Source organism: Lepidochelys kempii, chromosome 10, assembly GCF_965140285.1.
Source record: "Lepidochelys kempii isolate rLepKem1 chromosome 10, rLepKem1.hap1, whole genome shotgun sequence".
Classification (NCBI taxonomy): domain Eukaryota; kingdom Metazoa; phylum Chordata; order Testudines; family Cheloniidae; genus Lepidochelys; species Lepidochelys kempii.
In genome coordinates, this window is record NC_136389.1 from 8,175,291 (window position 1) to 8,195,027 (window position 19,737).

General features: G+C 49.1%; 2 protein-coding genes across 9 annotated transcripts in view; one reads left to right on the forward strand and one right to left on the reverse strand.

The window, feature by feature from the left end:
• The first annotated feature begins 721 nt into the window (after nt 1-721).
• On the forward strand, nt 722-5,496 carry PLD6 (phospholipase D family member 6). Its single transcript, XM_073361867.2, has 2 exons — nt 722-1,124; nt 2,500-5,496. Exons 1-2 carry the CDS (start codon nt 722-724, stop codon nt 2,745-2,747), a joined length of 651 nt encoding a protein of 216 aa, XP_073217968.1. The 3' UTR covers nt 2,748-5,496.
• MPRIP (myosin phosphatase Rho interacting protein) overlaps nt 5,346-19,737 on the reverse strand; it is a 172,267-nt gene continuing 157,875 nt past the window's right edge. For 5 of the 8 annotated variants that reach the window (XM_073361865.1, XM_073361861.1, XM_073361864.1 and 2 more), the window contains 3 exons: nt 19,252-19,414; nt 18,257-18,342; nt 5,346-13,792 (listed from right to left, as the gene is read on the reverse strand). In XM_073361865.1, coding sequence (XP_073217966.1) covers nt 13,721-13,792; nt 18,257-18,342; nt 19,252-19,414 — 321 coding nt within the window. In that variant the 3' untranslated portion in view covers nt 5,346-13,720. Of the gene's footprint in view, nt 13,793-16,470; nt 16,537-18,256; nt 18,343-19,251; nt 19,415-19,737 lie in introns of all 8 variants that reach the window. The other 3 variants (XM_073361866.1, XM_073361859.1, XM_073361860.1) reach the window with 2 other exon arrangements.

The following is a 19,737-nucleotide window of genomic DNA, read 5'->3' on the forward strand; positions in this document are numbered from 1 at the left end:
ACCCCCTAGCCAGCCCCACGCCCCCCCCAGGCTCATCCCCCCTTTCTTCAGCCCTACCCCCTAGCCAGCCCCATGACCCCCCCCAGGCTCACCCCCCCTTTCTTCAGCCCTACCCCCTAGCCAGCCCCATGACCCCCCCCAGGCTCACCCCCCCTTTCTTCAGCCCTGCCCCCTAGCCAGCCCCATGACCCCCCCCGGCTCACCCCCCCCTTTCTTCAGCCCTACCCCCTAGCCAGCCCCATGACCCCCCCCCAGGCTCACCCCCCCTTTCTTCAGCCCTGCCCCCTAGCCAGCCCCATGACCCCCCCGGCTCACCCCCCCTTTCTTCAGCCCTGCCCCCTAGCCAGCCCCACGACCCCCCCAGGCTCACCCCCCCCCTTTCTTCAGCCCTGCCCCCTAGCCAGCCCCACTCTCCCCCCCGCAGGAGTAGCGAAACGCTGAGGCGAGGCGAGGCGGGCGGGCAGAGAACGCCTCGCGGCAGTTGGGGGGGGGGGGGAGCTGGGCAGCGCGCGCGCCCGGGGATGGGGGTGGGGGGGGACTGATCAGGGATCCGCCGCGATGAGTTCGGATGGTCGGTCTCGCACATGCGCGGCAAACCCCTTCCTCCCACCTTGGCACGTGACCCGCCGACTTCGCGTACTCGGATCCTCGCGCTACTGAGACCCCGCCCCTGCGCCGCTCACGTGACCCCGGCACGCGGCCCGGAGCGGGCGCGCGAGCCATGTGGCCGGGCCTCGAGGCGTTGCCATGGCGCTGGGCGGGCGGCGCGGCCCTGGCGCTCGGGCTGGCGCTGCTGGTGCGCGGGCGGCGGCGGCGGCGGGCCCCGCGCCGCGAGGTGCTCTTCTTCCCGTCGCCGGTCACCTGCACCGCGGCGCTGCTGGGCGAGCCGCGCCCCGCGCCCTGCCCCTGCCCGCTGCCGCACGGCGACAGCCCGCTCGCCCGCCTGCTGCGCCGCCTGCTCTCGGCGCGCCGCTCCCTGGAGCTCTGCCTCTTCGCCTTCTCCAGCCCGCAGCTGGGCCGCGCCGTGCAGCTGCTGCACCGCCGGGGCGTGCGCGTGCGCCTCGTCACCGACGCCGACTACATGGCGCTCAGCGGCTCGCAGGTCGGCCGCCTGCGGCAGGCGGGTGAGGGGCGGAAGGGAAGAGGGAGGGCAGGGCGGGAGGTGGGGGGAGGGAAGCGGGTCAGGGATGGAGGAGGCGGACGGGGAGCTAAGGGACGGTGCTGGGAGTAGCTGGGACCCCATGGAGGAACTGTGGGGATGGTGTATGTGCCGGGGGAAGGACTGACAGAGGGCAGCTGGGGGAGCCCTTGGGGGAGCCTGGCTGAGCCCTGAGGAGGATGGGAGGGACTAGGTGATCCCTAGGGACTAGGTGCAGCCACGTGGACCCCTATGAGCCCCCCACCTGGTCTCCCCTGGGGCCTGTTAGAAGAGGCAGGCACACGGGAACAAGCTTAGCCAAGCTCCGTGTCCTCGCAGACTGGCGGTAGAGAAGCAAACACCTGTTGACACAAGGGACGGACATGTGGCGAGATGAGCCCAAGGCTCAGGGTTTCCCTCTCCTGGTGCTGGTGTGGTGAGGAATGGCAGCACACACTCACGCTGATGGGGGGTGGTGGTGTGTTTTTGGTGAAGGGCATTAGGTTCTCAAATGAATGCAGTAAGAAGAAAAGGAGGACTTGGGGCACCTTAGAGACGAACCACTTTATTTGAGCATAAGCTTTCGTGAGCTACAGCTCACTTCATCGGACGCATACTGTGGAAAGTACAGAAGATCTTTTTATACACACAAAGCATGAAAAAATGGGTGTTTACCACTACAAAAGGTTTTCTCTCCCCCCACCCCACTCTCTGGCTGGTAATAGCTTGTCTAAAGTAATCACTCTCCTTACAATGTGTATGATAATCAAGGTGGGCCATTTCCAGCACAAATCCAGGGTTTAACAAGAACGTGGGGGGGGGAGAGGAAAAAACAAGGGGAAATAATAGGTTACCTTGCATAATGACTTAGCCACTCCCAGTCTCTATTCAAGCCTAAGTCATTATGCAAGGTAACCTATTTCCCCTTGTCCCCCCCCCCCCCGACGTTCTTGTTAAACCCTGGATTTGTGCTGGAAATGGCCCACCTTGATTATCATACACATTGTAAGGAGAGTGATCACTTTAGATAAGCTATTACCAGCCAGAGAGTGGGGTGGGGGGAGAGAAAACCTTTTGTAGTGGTAAACACCCATTTTTTCATGCTTTGTGTGTATAAAAAGATCTTCTGTACTTTCCACAGTATGCATCCGATGAAGTGAGCTGTATACAGCTCACGAAAGCTTATGCTCAAATAAATTTGTTAGTCTCTAAGGTGCCACAAGTCCTCCTTTTCTTTTTGCGAATACAGACTAACACGGCTGTTACTCTGAAACCTGTTATTAATGCAGTGTAGCTTTTGGTCATAAGAAAGCTTTTTACCTTGAAGAGGAAGCATTGAAAAGGTTCTCCTTGTTTTGCAGGGATTCAGGTGCGTCACGACCAGGAGAGTGGCTACATGCATCACAAATTTGCTATTGTGGACAAAAAGATGCTCATCACTGGTTCCCTCAACTGGACCACTCAAGCTATCCAGAACAACCGTGAGAACGTGCTGATTGTGGAGGATGCGGAGTATGTGGAGCCATTCCTGGCAGAGTTTGAAAGGATTTGGGAAGAGTACAATCCAGCTAATTATACATTTTTCCCCAACAAAAAGGAACAGAAATGACAGCAGCTTTTTGGAGCTGGAAGGGTCCTTGACAAATAGCATTTTTCTAGCAAGCTTCTTTGTATTTAATTTTGTTATAGCTACAAGGACTATAGCATCATACAAGGGTGAAGAGTTCTCTACTCTTCAGTGAAAAGCTCACTGTGTACTAAATGAAGTGCATCACTCTAAACTTCTTGGTAAGTAGTGGTATAGTAGAAGGGCCAGCACGTTGCAGCTGATGTGCTGGAGCTCAAAAGATAATGGCCACTGCCATGCACTGGAAGAAGGCAATGTTTGGAATGTTTAAGAGTACTGGATATTTTGACAGTGAAATAGTCACTTACTGGTTTCCCCTAGTGACATTACAGAATGATATATACTGTTTCTGGTATGGCTGATCATACCATGCTGGGAAACAACTCATTTATTTCATGCATGGCAGTATAAGAGTGAAAATGTTCCTCATCACTAGTTCTAAAAGAATTGGGTAAGGGGCTCTGCACAAAGCTATAATTCACACAGGGACTGAACTGGGTATGTTAGTTTATTAGAAGGGGAAAGTATATTAGACATTTAACCTTTAAAATAGGTAAGGTGAGGTTTGTTATGGAAAACTTGATTGAGAAGTCAGGAATTTTAAAATTGATTTTGAATGTTGATTAGCCTCCTTCTAGTCAGTTCACTTTCTCAGTAGCTGCCGCATAATAGAAAAAGTGCCCTGATGGGGCTGGAGAGCAGGTATGGCCATCTGCAGAAAAACAAGTACGGACTGGCCATTGTAACAGCCCAGCAGTATGAGAGAAATACTTGGAGTGCAAAATGTTGAGAAACTGACTGTAGCAGATTTGCTGCCTCTCATGGAAAGGAGCTGCAAAAGGAAACCCCAGTGCACATAGAGAATAGGCTGCTTGATCTGTTCATATACAAGAAAAGCAGCATAACGCCATCCGTATCAATTGCCCAACTTGGCTTGGCAATAGAGAATATTGGACACCACCTTTCCCATTTTAATCTTCAGGATGGATTGGCAGCTTTCTAGCTGGGACAAGTTCGCCCCTGTGCAAGCCTTCCCTGCCTTTTCTTGCAGATACTAGGTGTCATGATGTCCATGTTCTCTTGGGAAGTGGGCTTTTAAAATCATCTACCTCCCTTTTCTATTTATGGAATTCAGAGGTCAGGGTAGATTCTTGACTTCCTGAAAATGACGCCATTTCATATCTAGTAGAAACTAGGTTACTGCCCTTGAAAATGCTATGTGACAGGCAACAGAAGCTGTTATACCCATGCATGAGTAAGCTCTCCCCTGCTTAGTGTCCCTGATTCTCCTCTCAGAGTTTAAGAGGTTAGTTCAGTTTCCATAACCATTATATCCCTGGCTCTTAATGAGAGTTCTTGTGGTGTTGACATGGAATAAGAATGGAACACACCAATTTGTTTTGGACATATCTGCCTGTACACTTGAAACAGTGACCTGGAATGTAAGAGGGTTCATGTCCTTATGCCACAGTGCTGTCACGAAGGTTTGATTGTAAAACTAACTGCAGCGTAAAGTTTGTAACACATTGAGTCTTACGGTCCCAGTAACAGCCTTTGCCACACACAGTTCAAGCTGTGGTGTGACTTGTTATTAGTTGTAAAAACTGTTTTCCTGGGTAATTGGCCCTCTTCTGGTCTCTTCAAGTTACTGTGGCTATTTTTATTTCTCACAGTTAAATATGTTATTCCACACTTACCACAACTTCAGTTTACATTGGGCTTAAGAGCCTTATTACCATACCAGTATTAACAGAAAACATAGCTTTCATAATAGAACTTAATAGCTATGATGTTGTCAGCAGAGGGGTCATGTTATGCAAATGTAATTGGCTATTCTGAATATTCTGGGAAATTAACCTTGCCCTCATACTTTAAGGTAGGTTAAATTTGTGGCACAAACAGTGAGTCAATTTTGATGCAGACTCTTACAAGCCCATGGGTTGTCTGTTTCCCCATGTCTGGTTAAAAATGGCTTAATCTTTGTAAAATAGATGAAGTGCTTGAAGCCTGTACCGCTAAAAGTCCCACTAGTGTGTTGCCAATGTCCTGTTATAATCTGTATAGTGATTAGCACTATTAACACCACCACATTTCAGCAAATCCAGACAATTTCTCCAAGCTCTTCCTGCTGCATAATGGTTCAAGGAATTTTTTGTATGGTAGTTATCACTACAGGTGAACAATGGGAAAAGAGTTTGATGGGCCCCATAGGCTCTAGCTCTCAAAACCCCCATTTGCCACTTATGGCAAGCCTTAGGCCAGAGGCCCCAACCAGTAAAAGCAAACAGAGATTAGTCTACCCACTTACCCTTAGTACGGTCCTTCTAGATCAGGCTAGGTACACTGGCAAAGGTCTGGAAGGAATCTGCCACTGCAAATATCCATGCTATACCAGCTGTGGGCAGTCTTCCACTGCAACAGTCAGGAGTATTAGCTTCACAATGCTTTGAACAGCAATGTGTATCAAAGAAAATGCAGACGGTGGTAGGACTGTATTAAGTGGCTGCCTCGAAAGCCTGCATCTCCTTTCCACATAGATGACCATGTCCAAACAAGCACCTCACTACACAGCATGCAAAGGGTGGTGCAAAAATAGTTTATTACGATATAGTTTATGTAAAGTTAAGTAATTATATTTACAAAATAAAAATGATCAGCTACATCCATGGGAACCTAGCATGTCACACAGGATTTGTAAGGAATAAATATTGTGACCAAAGTGATGCTTCTATTACAGTGAACAGTGGCTTTTTTTTTTTTTTTTTTAATAAAAGCACTGAAATAAAAGCAAAGGGGGTGGGGGGAAGAAGAGAGAAAAAAAGACTCCACTCATACTCAGTATCACAGGGGGCCACAAAATGCGTGTGCATTCACCTTTGCAAGAGGAAATGGATCAGGACATGTCACTCCATTGCTGGGTGAGGTGTATGGAACCCTCCCCTTATGCACACCATTCAGACCTGCAGCCCAATGGGTTTGGAACACAGCTGCCACTTCTCCCTGGTCACCACCCCTGTTTCATGCTAGTTCTGAGGCTGGTGCATAAGTCTCACCACCACAGTAGCAACCCAGGAAGTAAGTTACACAATCTTCTAGGTTTGATCTGCTGCCATTAACACCATGCAGGCAGGTTGGACAGGTGGCTCTCTCTGTCTTCATCATCACAGGAACTGGAGACATTGTGGTTGACTCTTGGGTGTTCACCATAAACCACAATTAAATCTTGATTTCTGTTTCCATCTCCACCAGGGACTGAAGCTCTTGAAACTCAGCTGGTAGTTGAGGGTGCGTGCATTTCAATCGGGAACCCATCTCTCTTGACTGAGGCCACTGATTGAAGGCAGGCATAAGACAGGACGGAGCTAAGGCAGTCCCTCAATTCTGATTGGGTTGGTGGTGTGAAGTGAGGAAGATTGACCATCAATACTTGGGTGTCTATTGCCACTTCACAGAGTTATCATTCAAATACATACAGTTTCCCTCTTGCCCCCTACCCCCAAAGTTTAAAATCTCAAGTCAACCCAAAATTCCAGGTCCCAAAAGGGTGTATGTGGATCAAAGACTAAGAATCCTCATCTATTTGCTACATGTCAAAGTCTTTAGTATTTTACAACACACTTTGTTCTCTCTAAATTAGAACAAAGAGTCAGTGATCCTTCACCATCCAGCACACATTCATGGTGTAGGGTGGACAGGAAGGGTGATGAAATAATTGCTTGTGATTGCACTAAACTAATGTCAGTGGCCAGGAGGGCTAGTGCTGTTGGTACCAATTCAAAGGCAAGTCAGGTTTCTGCTAATGCCTCCTGCCCCCTCGTTCTCCTCTAGTAGTCTCTTAAAGTGCAGGCTGAGGCAAGTTAAACCACTAGAGCTGACAGCTTTGTTTTCAGCCCCCATGGCTCTTCAGTGTCCTTCCCCAGTCACGCAACAATATTTCTGCAGCCACTTTTAAGAAATGCTCTGTATTACAGTGGTAGGGATCACATCATAAGTGCAACTCAGTAGTAACTACGATGTATTGAAAGTTATATTTTAAACAGTTACTTACATATCATTGTAAGTTACAGTAAACTTCCATGCTGTTGTACACTATGTAACTGCACAGCTAGGAGATAGTTCCCTTGTAAATTCCATGTAGCCTTACAGAGTAGCTTCAATGCTGATGCATAAGTGAGTTACACAATTATATACTAGGCCCCAAGATCCTGGAACCTTAGTTCACTCACTGCAACAGTCCTAAGTTACCATGCAAGGATATCTGTGTATGCTCTAGTCACACAGTAGTTACTACTTCTATATATAGATAGCAATTTTGCACATTCACAGGGTGTTAATGCCACTATCAAATACAAGATTACTGAATTCTCAATGGAAAAACAATTTATAGCGCTTTAGGATTAACAGTTCTCAAACAGACTGGACACATTCTTTGGACAGGTATCTTCAAAGCTAAAGGTACAGGTCAGAGAATTTTAAAAGATATTTATAACAGTCATCAAAAAACATTCTAATAAGAGGACACAGGGTAGGTTCAACATCTTACACGCAAATCTCTTCCAACCCCAAAAGAGACATCTGTATTAGAACAAGATTAAAAAAGAAAACCTAAAAAAGAAAACCAAAAAAAACCAGAACTTAGTCACACACACACACACAAAAACCCTCCGCTAACTTCTGAGTAATAAATATTTACATTGCGTGCTTTGAATACTATACAGGTTTTAAATTATTTTAAAGAGAATAACAAAGCTTTTTTTTTTTTTAAAAATGGAAAAAATTACAAAGTAAAGGCAAGCTACACTGAGCGTGCATGTGCTTTAGTGTTCACAACAAACTAAGTACTGTATATGAAGCACAAAAATGCAAAGGTCTAGTGGAATTCCAATCAAATATATAGTCATTACAAAAGTGACACATTTTACAATGCTTAGGACTGCTTAAATGCACTCCATTCAACCGGTTACAGAAAAATAGCCTTGTTGTGTTTTGCACATAAGCACAAATTCTGCTTTTGAAGCAAATGGGGAAAAAAATTGCTCCCTCTCTTAGATGGATGGATGGGGGGAGGAGTGGGGGGAAATCAATCACAGTTAAAAAGAACTTAAATCTAATCGTTTCCAGAAGGAAAAAAATGGCTGAAAAATTCTCCACAAAAGACAAAACTTTGGAAGCAATTAGATGTATATGTTTCTACGGCTATTTTGAACTTGGTTTTATTAGACCTCACATTCTGGTACTTTTCATCATGTAGGACCATATAAAATGCAGCTGCTTGCAACGTATATATATTCACACACTGTATATACTGTGCCCTTTAGGAGCACTGCAAGCGAGACAGCTACCATGCCAATTTGCCTTGTTGTATGTGGAGGGTGCCTGGAACATAGGCAGAGGAAAAGTGAATTGGAAAATGCTCTGCTGTCTCTCACATACACAATGGAAGATGCAGATGGAATCAGAAAGTGTGTTGGGCAAAGGGGCTGGCGGGGGGGAGGGGTTCTCTTGCTATGCCCCCCACCCTCCTCGTCAGTTCAATCTGAGAAACACTGATTTCTAGCCTCATGGAGAAAGATGAAGCCTGAAGCAGAAGGCAGAACTGGGGTGAAACACAGAACCTTGCACTCAGCTAAGACTTTTGCCATTTTTTTTTTTTTTTTTTTTTTACTTGTGGTAGATCGCGGTGTTTACTGGGGTGGAGTGGAGGTGAACACACTGCCTAATACTTTGATGAGGCTCCTCCCAGCTCAGGTAGGTGCCCATCAAAACTACAGGGAGAAACAGCAATGAGGCATCTGCCAGCACATCAGAGAAAACAAGTGCGTGTTTGTGCCACAGCTTTTTTGTTCTTGACCTCTGGAAGGATCAGTTATTGCAATGTTGATTCCATTTGGGAGCGCTGCAGTCTGATGGGATGGAGAAGCTGCACAGATGGGCAGAGAGCCAGCTGCTCTTCCGCCTCCTGGAACAACTGACTTTAGAGCGCATACCCTGTGCACAGCAGAAAAACATTAAAAACAAAGCCTAAGTCCCGCTTTGGAGAGGTGTCTGCTTCAGAACGCACCTGCTCTTACAAGGGACAGTATATAACAAATAGTTGTACGAGACCCTTTGTTTAGGTGTTAAATAATATTTTAGAACAGCAAGTTCAGCAAAACAACACTTATTTGGCCTGTTAGAGGTTCTTAGAAGCTTTAAAAATATACACCAAAGGGTGGTCCCAATCACCCCTTCATGCACGGTGTGTATGTCCTCTCCAGAGGAGCTCATTTCTTGTAACACTAGATTTTTGTTTTGGCTACAGCCGGTATCTGCGGCTCCATTTCATCCCAGTGAAACTGCGTGTCCAGTTAGCTTTTAGGGGCAGTATGTAGGTCCAGAAAGGTGGGCCAAGATGCATTATCCAAAGATCCCCAGTGCTTGCAAACCTGCACTGACAGATCCGCTCCCACAAGTTCAGATTCTGCTGATCCATTAGTCCTGGCAGATCTTGAAGCAAATTCTTTTAAGCTGATCCACTGACCAAGTAAGATGGAGGTCACAGGATGAGGAGTTTGCAGTAAGGTAGGAAATAAAGATATACCAGCCTTAAAGAAAAAAATACCAGCTAGCTTGAACAAACATCTTGCTTAAAGTCTGTTACTGCCAATGTCTCATCCATCATATTGAGGTTGCAGGACTTTTGCAGAACTATGCACATCTCCTCAAGAGAAGAAATTTACATGGGCTACTCAAAGCTTCCCTAATTACAGCCTTTTGCTTGGGGTATGTGCACATGAGAAAGGAAAATGGGCTAAGAAACCCATCAAATAAAAGATTCTCTTCCTCTAAGCAGTTTTCTTCTCTGCCTCAGTCCTTGGGACCCTGTATATCACAAGGACAAACCTGAACAAGCCCTCCTGCTCCCCAAGTTGCATCTTTACAGGATAATTATGGGACTGGAGCACAGGCAGAAAGCTGTTCAGACCAACCCACTGGATCTGCCATTTCTTTAATACCACCTCTTTTTATGTGGCTTGCTATTCCACTGCTTTACATGCTTCTCTCCCTGCTCTCCTTTTACACTAGCTACTACCTAAGTGCTTCCACTTTGAAAACATACCAGTGCCTTTTCTCATGTCCTCACCCACGTACACCGTCTGGGTCAAAAGATGAAAAAGACAGTCCCCACTTCAACCACAGTTTTCCCTCTTCACCTCTGCCATATGAATGGCCAAAACCATTGCCAAGCTGTCCATCAGCATGCTGCAACCCTTCCTCCAAGCCAGCTCCTCATAGCATCATCCAGTGGTATCTACATCTGTGTGGTTACACCAGACACTTCCTCCTCTAATGATCCTTCTCTACCATTATGAAATCAGGATCTGGACAGACACAGAGGTAAAAAAAGAAAAATAAGATCCCAGTAACTCACTGAGAGTTCCTGGTCCAAGCAAAGAGACACTGAGCCTCAAAAAAAGAGTGGCTGGAGTGGGGAAGTGCACAGCAGAAAAAAGGTGGCTTCAACCCCCTGGGAGCATCATTACCAGGATCCCTTTGAGGCTCAGTGCAATGAAGCAGTACCACAAAGGGCATCAGGCCATGGTTATCTACAGCACCATCCTGTAGCCTCCATCCCACTGGCATACAACTCTAAATGGAGAAAAGGTGGGTGATCTTCATTTCTCACCCTGAAAGTAACTGATCATAACCAAAGGAAGTGCACAAAGCAGCAGCAATTAGCTTGTTGGGTAGCAAGAAGCTCAGAGCCCAGATGGCCGAGGAAGAGGGAGATAAGTGGCTTTTCCAACAGGAGAACAGAACACACCTTGCTCAGATGGTTTAGCAGTAAGAAGCCCTCACCGGACTCCAAGGAAGCACAGGCTGGGGTGTGTCCTCATTGGAAATGTCACATTCCAGTGGACTCTTGTGAGGTGAGGGAGGAGAAATCCCAACGGTGAAGGACTTCATGCTACCCGTACCTGTGTCCCATAGGCTCCACAATCTGAAGGGAGAATTCAGGGTTGGAAAGCTAGCAGAGGGCAAACACCCTCCACCCTGACCAAGCAGGGACGGAGCATAAGAACAAAGGGATGTTCTCTTCTGGTGATTGCTGATGTGAGAAGACCAGGAAAGGTCAGAGACGGAGAAAGCTGGGTCTCTTAGGTGACGTCTGAAGACCTCTGCTGCATGTGGAGGGACATATACAGTATAGGGAACACAGCAGGCAAGCAAACCCTCCCCGGCAGTATCTAGAGCCAGATCCAACCCATGTCACAGCACAAACATCCCCACTGGCCTGTGAGACAGGTCCCCTCACAGCTTGTGGGGCTCCAGAGTTCAACCCAAAGACCACATTGCCCTTGGCTGCTTGTAGCTCCCACTGAAGTCTCACTTTCCCATGGGAACCCCTCCTCCAGCTCCATCAGAGTTTGGCCCCCAAGGGTTCATCCTGGGCCTGGTTTTGATCTCATGGTGGTGAGAATGAGGAACAGCATTGAAGCCAATGGAGCTACAGGGATAAGCGGAAGCTGAATCAGGCAGAGAGCTTTGACATCTTCCAAGAACAGAATGAGCAGAATCTAACAGCAGCAACATGCTCAAGCTCTGCAGAGTGGATGAGAATTTGGGGGCAGAGAGGGAATGCCTCCTCTGCCTATACAGTGTCCCCTCCGGCTGACTAAAGAACACTGAGGGTGGGAGTCACATCTAGGTGTCCTTGGCTGGAAGGCAGGCCCATGCCATGGCCGCTGGAGTTTGGGGGGGACCCATTACTTAGCTTCACCAATAGAGTCACTAGCGTGAGGGGTTTCAGCAATGCAGCTCTGGGTGGAATCTGAGGGCAGGGTTGGGGTGGTGATGGGACTTATTTAAACAGCCCCCAGCCACCAACTAAGCTGAGAAATCAATGTGTTTTTTGGGTATCTGTGGGATACACAAGCAGCTCCTCTCACCAGGAAGGCAGAGCTAAGAGGCCTGCTGAGAATCACCCAAGTCCCAAGCTGGCGACAGCCATCTTGGCAAGGCGGGAGATCCTTGGGGAACGTGGCAATATGGGTGGCCGATGGGAGAGACCAGAAATTAGTTTCAAACCAGCTTTAGCCAATGGTTCCACAGTCACCTAGTAAAGTCAGGTGTGTTCTTTGGATTGTCTAACCACTGTCAAAGCAGGCTAGAAACTCCCACATTGGTCTTGCATGCTACCAGGATCAGGCATGGCCGCCACTCTGCACGAGGGGGCTCCAAATGGCCCTTTGTAAACAAAGCCTTCCAGACTACACTGAGCATTCCTGGGGCAGAGGGTGTCAGAGCGCTGGGCAGGGCTCATGAGGGGCACTTCCCCTTAACCAAGCTGGCCACACAAGCACAGCTAGCGAGGAGCCATGTTTAGACCCAATTTGAGAGAGGCAGTAGCCTAGCTCCCTAGAGAGTCAAGGGCACAGTCCAATGTGATTTAGGCCTATCCACACTAGACAGCCAAGCTCGGTTAGAAACCGTTTGTGTTGGAACAGGCCCTAGTCCCAGAGTTGAGGCAGGAGTTGTCTTGTCAATTGGCAGCGCAGGGCACAGAACCAAGGAGGCGTACAGGGGAGAAAGCATGTGGATGCTGTTGCCAGCATGGCGAATAAGCCACCATGGCCACTGCGGAGCTGCATGAGGGCTAACAGGATGAGAGATTCTTTCCCCTCCCCTTTGCCAAGCGACACTGGTTTAATGCTGCACCTCCACGGCTGGGTTCCCGCAGTTCCCTCCCTCACTTTTACTTCACTCCATTGGCCTCACGCTGCACAGTGTTGCTAAACAGACTTTTAAGAGTGATCCTCATTCAGGAGCTGGGAGCCGGCAGGAAGATGTCCTGGGAAGCTGCAATACGAATGGTCTGCAGAACAGGCGAGCTTTGAGACTCTTATTTCGGAGAAAAGCAAAATGTAGCCATAGATAAAAGTATGAAAATTGGAGCTGTGGGCTGGTGAAAGGAGCAGATGAAAAGGGAGCAGTCTTTGGACTGAGCTGTGTGTGTATGTTCACAGCCAGCGCAGGCTCTGTCTTCCGCTCAGTATCCCTTCTCAGACTGGGAAAGGGAAGCTCTCACGCACACAGTTGTTGATGCAAAGAGGGAGAGAGTGGCTGGAGGGGACTGGCTGTAGCTGGGCTGGATTTGCGTAGACAGGCCCTGCAGCTCGGGCCCTGGAATACATTACTCAGGGCACAGGCATGATAGGAAGAAAGGAGAGGGGGCAGATGGGCCTTAGGGGCAGATTTTGTTGAAATCTGTGTTTAACAAACATCTGTAACACTCTGGCTGTAACAGACTGAAAACAAGCCAAGGCCGAGGCCTACTGGGGCTCTGGGTTGGGAGAACGGAGCCCAAACCCTAGCCACTCTCCCAGCAGACTCCCCTCGTTTTTCTCCAGCAGCTAGCAGGCTGTTGGTGCTGTGACCCACGCACACACCTGACGGACTGGGCTGCTTCCGACACAGACTGACCTGCCTTTCCTGACGTTTTGACCACAGGCTTTTTCCCAGAGGTGCAAGGAACGCAAGCTCAGAGGACTGACTCACAGCTTGTGACTGAGCACTGGGTCACTCAAACAGCAGTAGAGCTGGGTCTGGCCTTTGCCAGCCAGGCCATTTCTAAACCAAAGCAGTCGGTATGACAGAGCTAGCTTATCGATAGGCTGCTGAGCCTTAATACTGACACTTAGTGTAATGGTTTACACTGAAGGAAGGAGCCAAAGGGGGCAGAACTCCATCCCCTCCTCTCCCTAGCAGAGTCTCTGAAGCATCTTGCGGTGCAGGGAAAGGAGCTGTGGAGTCAAGGTGCCAGGGGCCGGAAGAACCGCCAACCGCACTCAGTCTGATTGGGAGCATCGAGACGAACAACAGCACAGAAGATCATAAGGAACTAGGAACACGCGGTGCTCGTGCCGTGCGATCGCAAGCTGGGAGGTGCGCATGTTCAAGCTGAAGGGGGAGAACTAGTCTTTCTTCAAGTCCCTGGATTCAAAGAGCTTCAAGCGTTCTTGCACGGTCAGGCCTTCCTTCAGACTCTGGGAGAGACAAGAGAGGGACAGCGTCAAACACTGAAGGAGGAGGCGGCGACAGCAGCCAACGGGAGGATGGGGCAGATGCTCAGGCAAAGGAAATGTGGGTAGGAGAGCAAACGCCCCCCTGAAGGAGAGATTAGTGGAACATGCTCGAGAGAACAGACTATTATGGAATGTTATTATTGGTGAATCACACCTAGAGCGCGCGATTGGAAATTAACTAGGTGACAAACTTCAGAAACAAATGAGAGGCACGCGAGATTGCAAGCGTGATTAGCTTGACTGTGACAACGATCCCTGCAGCTTGCAGTATACAGAGCCCCAGGGCAGCTTTAGGAACAGGCCCTTGGCTTTCAGAAGAGCCAAAGCAGCACACCTTGGTTCTGCTGACAGCAATTGCTACAGCGCTCAGAGGGACCAGCACACTGGTTCTCCTTCGGGGCTCATTAAGAGTCCATTTTGGGTGGTTGTGGGTCCAAACATTTGTCCGCACAACTCTGAGTGACAATCTCACTCTACCCTCAGTTAACCTAGGCTGGGGACCTTTTTCAAGCACACACTGCCAAGTAAGCCCCTGAGCTGGACTGTGGATCTCATTACATGTTTCCTATAGTTTCTAGCAGGGGACCAAACTCATGACCCAATCCAGATTTTAAACCCATGTCTTCAGAAGTGAAAGACTCAGAAGTGAAAGCAACTTCCATCTATCTAGCCCTCAACACTGTCATTTGGGAGTCAGGTCCCTCCAGCCCACATGGAATCTGAGGGAGAAGGACACAAGTGGCTGCATGATTTACTGCTAATCCCCACCCCGCAATCGTATGGTGGAATCCCCATGCTTACTGCATTTGGTACGGAGCAGACCTGACCACAGACTCTAGGTCAAGGCCATAGGTGCACTACGTCCCATCTCAAGGCTGATGCCATGGGGCTGAGGGGGGCTAATGGATACTCCACCTCAGCAGACCGCTTTCCCAGGATCAAGCATGCAATGTCTGTGCACTGCATAGGTGCAGACCATAAAACCTGCTGCCATCTCAGGGGGGCGACGACTGCTTTCCCTGCTCTGAGACAGGATGTGCCCAGCTGATCAAAAACAGGCAGCCAATCAGCCATCGTGTTTGGCAATTTGCAGGCAGCAGAGTCATCTGTGAGGCAGTTCACTTTACATCCTCTGCACAATAACATCAGTGTCTGATACTTGCTCTACAAAACAACACACGGCAGCTCTGCAAGACACGGAGCTTTATACACAGATCCTGTCAGGTAGCTGGCTGCAATGTTCCCATTTTCTTTTAAGTCCCTTGGTTGTCGTATCAGAAGACTAAAAGGACAATGTTAAGTCATGTAGGCCCCAAAGCCAAGTTTTGGTTAACAAGTGGCTATTGTGGGAGGTTGAGGTTGCAAAACCCAGTGTGGATAGGATGGCTGTGATATTGTGAAGACACTGCAGTGACCATTGCATTTCTACTGGTTTCACTGTTCAGACAGAGAAACGTAAATCCATTATCAATGGAAAGCAGGAACTGGGATTTTTACACCAGTTTAAATAGTGTTTTTGCTCTCTTTTTAGCTGACAGAAAAGAAACTCAAAATTCAGGACGGTCTCTACCTACTGACTATCAGAAAGTAGGTCAAATATTGAGCCTATTCAAATTAACAGAGTCCCTTTAAATTCCAACTTGGACCTTTGAATTCTCTCTTCTCTTTATAAATCAAGACACCGTACTGCATTAGACTGTACTGCCAAGAGTAGAAAGCTGAGCAAACTCCTCACTCAGTAAGGGAGTCTCTGAGATCACTTATCCTGATACCTTAGTGCAGAGTTCAGTTTGTAATAAAGACACTCTCATTCAAAATTTCCACCAGCCCACAGAATTCCTTGATCAGCCTTTTCAAACCCTCTCCCATTAACCCCACTGGAAACCAATCCCATTTCCTCCCAGGGACTATCCCACTTTCCTGTTGCTGCTGGTTACCCAAGATAATTGGAACAGCCCCCTCTGTCATCAGCTGCCTCCTACTACCAGACGATTTTGGAAGCCACAAGGCAGTGTCTGTGATAGGACAGTTGTTAATGAGGTGATGAACTCTAGTATCACAACCACTGGGCAGCGGGAGGAAGAGGATGCTCCACCTTAGGAAACTCCTGTGCTCACGTACGGTTCGTTTAAGGAAGTGGCAGTGATGGGTAACGTAAACACAGGCCAGGGTAGATCCACTGGCCTCCTCCTTTCCGTCACTTTTAGCTGCTCTTCAGTGCTAAGGGAGAGTTCCCAGACTTCGCCCAGCCCCAGCCTGACACGACTGAAACCCAGGTTCCCTTCTTCCTGCAAGGGCTGCATGTCGAAGTGAGTTTAGTGTGAGGCATGCACAGTCATTAAGCATGCACACTCGGTGTCCCACACCCCCGACACAGTGTGCCCAAGAGGTGCGCACACCCTCCCAGTGACAGACCTCCGTGCCGGGGAGAGTGGGGGAGAGAAAGCCAAATTCCCCAGGGAAGAGTGACACTGGTTGATTTTGTTTTAGGATAATCTGCTCCCCCACCCCGAAGAGCAATTTCAAATCAATAATTAAGAGAAGGTTCTCGTTTGCCATGGAGGAGTGAGCAGGACATGCAAAGTGGGCCGCCGCCCCCTCGGGGAGCTGCATTGTTTGGTGGGTGCTGGTGTGGTTACCTACGTGACAGGGAACCTGGACTCTGGTTCATTTCAGTTATCCCATGAGACCTGCTCAATAACGGACTGTCAGAGGAAAAAGCAAAATAAAGAAAAAAAACAAACAGAAAACAAGAAGCACATAAATCCTAATTGCATTGATGGTTCCACAGCCCCAGCCCCTCTGTCCCCTCCTTAGCGGGACAAGCAGACAGCGTGCCCATCTGCACCTTCCACACTGCCCTCTTCCTCCCTCCCCCAAGCACACCAAATAAACATGGACACAGACACAGAGGGGATGACAAAATACGCAAACTGAGGTGAAGTGGGGAAGGGAAACTGATCATCAGACCCTCAAGAGCTGGTTTGCAAACGAGTCACCTCAGCTGCACCTTTCGGTACGCAAAGGCACTTCCTGCACATATGAGAGGGGGATCCATGCACACACACTGGGCCTAGCGTGCACAAGCACAGGGTTTTGCATGTGCAAGCCTGTATAGTGTCCACAGTGGGGGCACCTGTACATTTCATTCTAGCAGCTTAGTCACCACCACCGGTTGAAATGGCAGCCTTGGAGTGCTTGGGCAGTGAGCCTTGGCTCCCCCTGTTAGGAGAGGATGGAGCTTTAAAATGCTTGGCCTGGCTTCTCACTCTGTCTACAGCAGCCCAATATCCGCACAAGGTGCTCAATATCAGTAGTGAGAAGGGAAGCAAGCCTGGTCTATGCTGAGAGAGCTCTTCTGTGTGATTGCCCAGTACACTCAGCCTAGGCTGATTGGAGAAGTTCTCTTTTGCCCTTCCCATTCAAGCAGCGTGCCTGTGGCCCCATGGAGAGGATTAATGCCCTGAAGGGTGGAATCCCGACAGCTGGCAGGCCAACACTGGGGACATGTGACCGCAATAACTGGATTTGGGATGTGCAACAAGTACAGCATGGCCAGGCTTTAAAGCACTGAGAACCACTGGTCCATCAGCCCCAATCTCCCCAGGTAAAGGAAAATGTTAGGTGAGAACTAGCCCTGTTCCCCACACAGACTAAAGAGGCTGCAGTGAATTACACTGTATTATCTTCAAGGTACCCATCACAGTGGTATCTAGGCACGCTTACACCAGTTACTGCACTGCCAAACCTCACCACAAAAATGGGGAGTAAGTGCCAGAGGGGATCCTCCTGGGAAATGCCTGAGAATCAGGGCAAACTCCCTCTCTCTTTTCAGACAGCAGCTCCAGTAGCTATGCATGTCAGTGTCACACCTAGACTGCAGCAGCACAGGGCCTCTGGAAGAGGCCAGGGGACCAGCTCTGCAAAGAGACCACTCACTGCAACAAAAACAAGTCTCTACAGAGCACTGCAGGCTGGGAACTTGCTGCTTTATTGTCACAGCGGGGGGAACACCCACTGACTGAATAGGAAGTAAGGAGGCAGAGGAGAGCATGATGCCATCCCATAATACTCCGGGTAACTCAATTAACCCCATCATGACCACTCTCCTGCAATCGTGTTGTGAGTGGGAGGGGGATGAGGCTGACTTGCCACTATACCCATGTAACTGGTCTTCCAGTGGCCTGGCCAGTACAAGGGTGACTATTCATTCAGCCACAGCTCTGGGCAGGGCGATACCTCCTTCTGGGATTACATGCTGATGCAAACACAAAGACCAGCAGTAAGGATGGGAAAATCCTCCTGCCTCATCTCCCTGCCAATCAGCCTCAGTTTCCTCTGTTCCTTGGGCAGTCTTCCCAGAAACCCCCGCTAGAGAGCTATGTGGGGCATTTGCATCACCTGGGCAGAGAGAAACACACTCACCTTTGACCTGATATTCCTTAGTTGCCTGCTAACACTGGATCTGTCTTTCTTCAAGAAGTCGGGGTTGCTTTTTGATTTCATGATATCTGGGGAGAGCAAAGGGAGCAGCGTGAGCCTGCTGCTTACAGCCCTATGGTTGCAGAGTCCTGACCCTCTCACAAGGGAGAGCAGAGGCTGGGGACATGTCGGTCAGCAGTGGGGCAATGCTGCCAGGGAGCGGTGCAGACTCAGTCTGGGCAAAGCTTCCCTGAAGGTGACTCAGAAGAGGGCAGGCAGGGCCCTACAGAGCCACAGGGACAGCACAAGTGAAACATGGCCTCTCACCCAGTTACTGCGTGAGGCAAGAGGCCCCAGGATGCAAGTGACATCTCTGGGTGACTGGGGCACAGGTGATTTCTAAAGACCCAGTGGAAGCTTCCCATCCCTAAGCTGGAAGGAGGAAACGCCACTAAGGGTGAGAGGGGAGTTCAGGCTCCAGGCACATTCAATCCTTGGCCTCTACAAGGGGATGGGGGACAGGGAGAGTCTGGAATGGGAAAGAGGTTGCAATGAGGACACCTGCCTGTTAAGGAACTAGACTGAGATCCTGCCCTGCATGCCAACTCTGACAGGCCACCCAACAGCTCTTGTAGAAGGTATCTTCTAATCACTACCAACCTGGGCCACATTTCACCAGACCACCTGGAGGTGAACAGCTCCCAACCTTATGAACAATCTGAGCCAGGCAGCCCATGTTCCAGTTTCACCTTGTGCACAACCTGGGCCGTCTTCCTCCCTGGTGTTACTCCAATAAATGAAGTGGTGCGACAGGAGGGAGGAATACAGCCCTGTTTGTTTGAATCCCCCAGCATTCACAGTGGATATATTGGAGGTCCTGCAGGACCCTAGCACGACCTGCCCTCGCTCCTCTAGGCTCCATCACACTAGAGCTGTTACCACCTGCTCCATGTGTTGGGGCAGGGAACGAGGCTGCTCAGCACAGCAGAGGGACTGACCATATCCCGACACAGTGGTATTCTCGGGGGATTTCTCGCCCAGTGCTTCTGTGGCTGCCTTCAGCTGCTCTTTCAACCTGCTGATGTCGCAATCTGCCTTGGCCTTCACGATGCTCAACTCTGTATAAATGTCTTTGTACTTGTCACTGGCATATTTCTTATCCTGGGAAAGGAACAAGGAAAACCCGCAGGGTTGTGTCAGAGTGAGACAGACACACGGAACCAGAGAGTTTGTGTGTGCTTAATTGAGGGTGATGTGACAAACCCCAGCAACACAGGAAACGGTATTCTGGGACAGACCCAGGAACTCTCAGCACTCCCACAGAGAGCTTCTTGGGGACAGCAGGGGAGAACTCAGATCATCCTGGTAAATGCACGCTTACTGCCAATCCACCTGTGCTAAAGGAGAATTTCCTTTGGCTAACAGCTTTTTAGGATCTAGAAGACACAGCTGGGCAGTTCAGATTCCATCCAGTAGAGAGAAGT

What these genes read in the sequence shown, in the direction of transcription:
- PLD6 (XM_073361867.2), top strand. Translation starts at nt 722, where the DNA reads ATGTGGCCGGGCCTCGAGGCGTTGCCATGGCGCTGGGCGGGCGGCGCG. An exon ending in CGGCCGCCTGCGGCAGGCGG is followed by an intron (nt 1,125 to 2,499) that starts GTGAGGGGCGGA and finishes CTTGTTTTGCAG; the next exon opens with GGATTCAGGTGCGTCACGAC.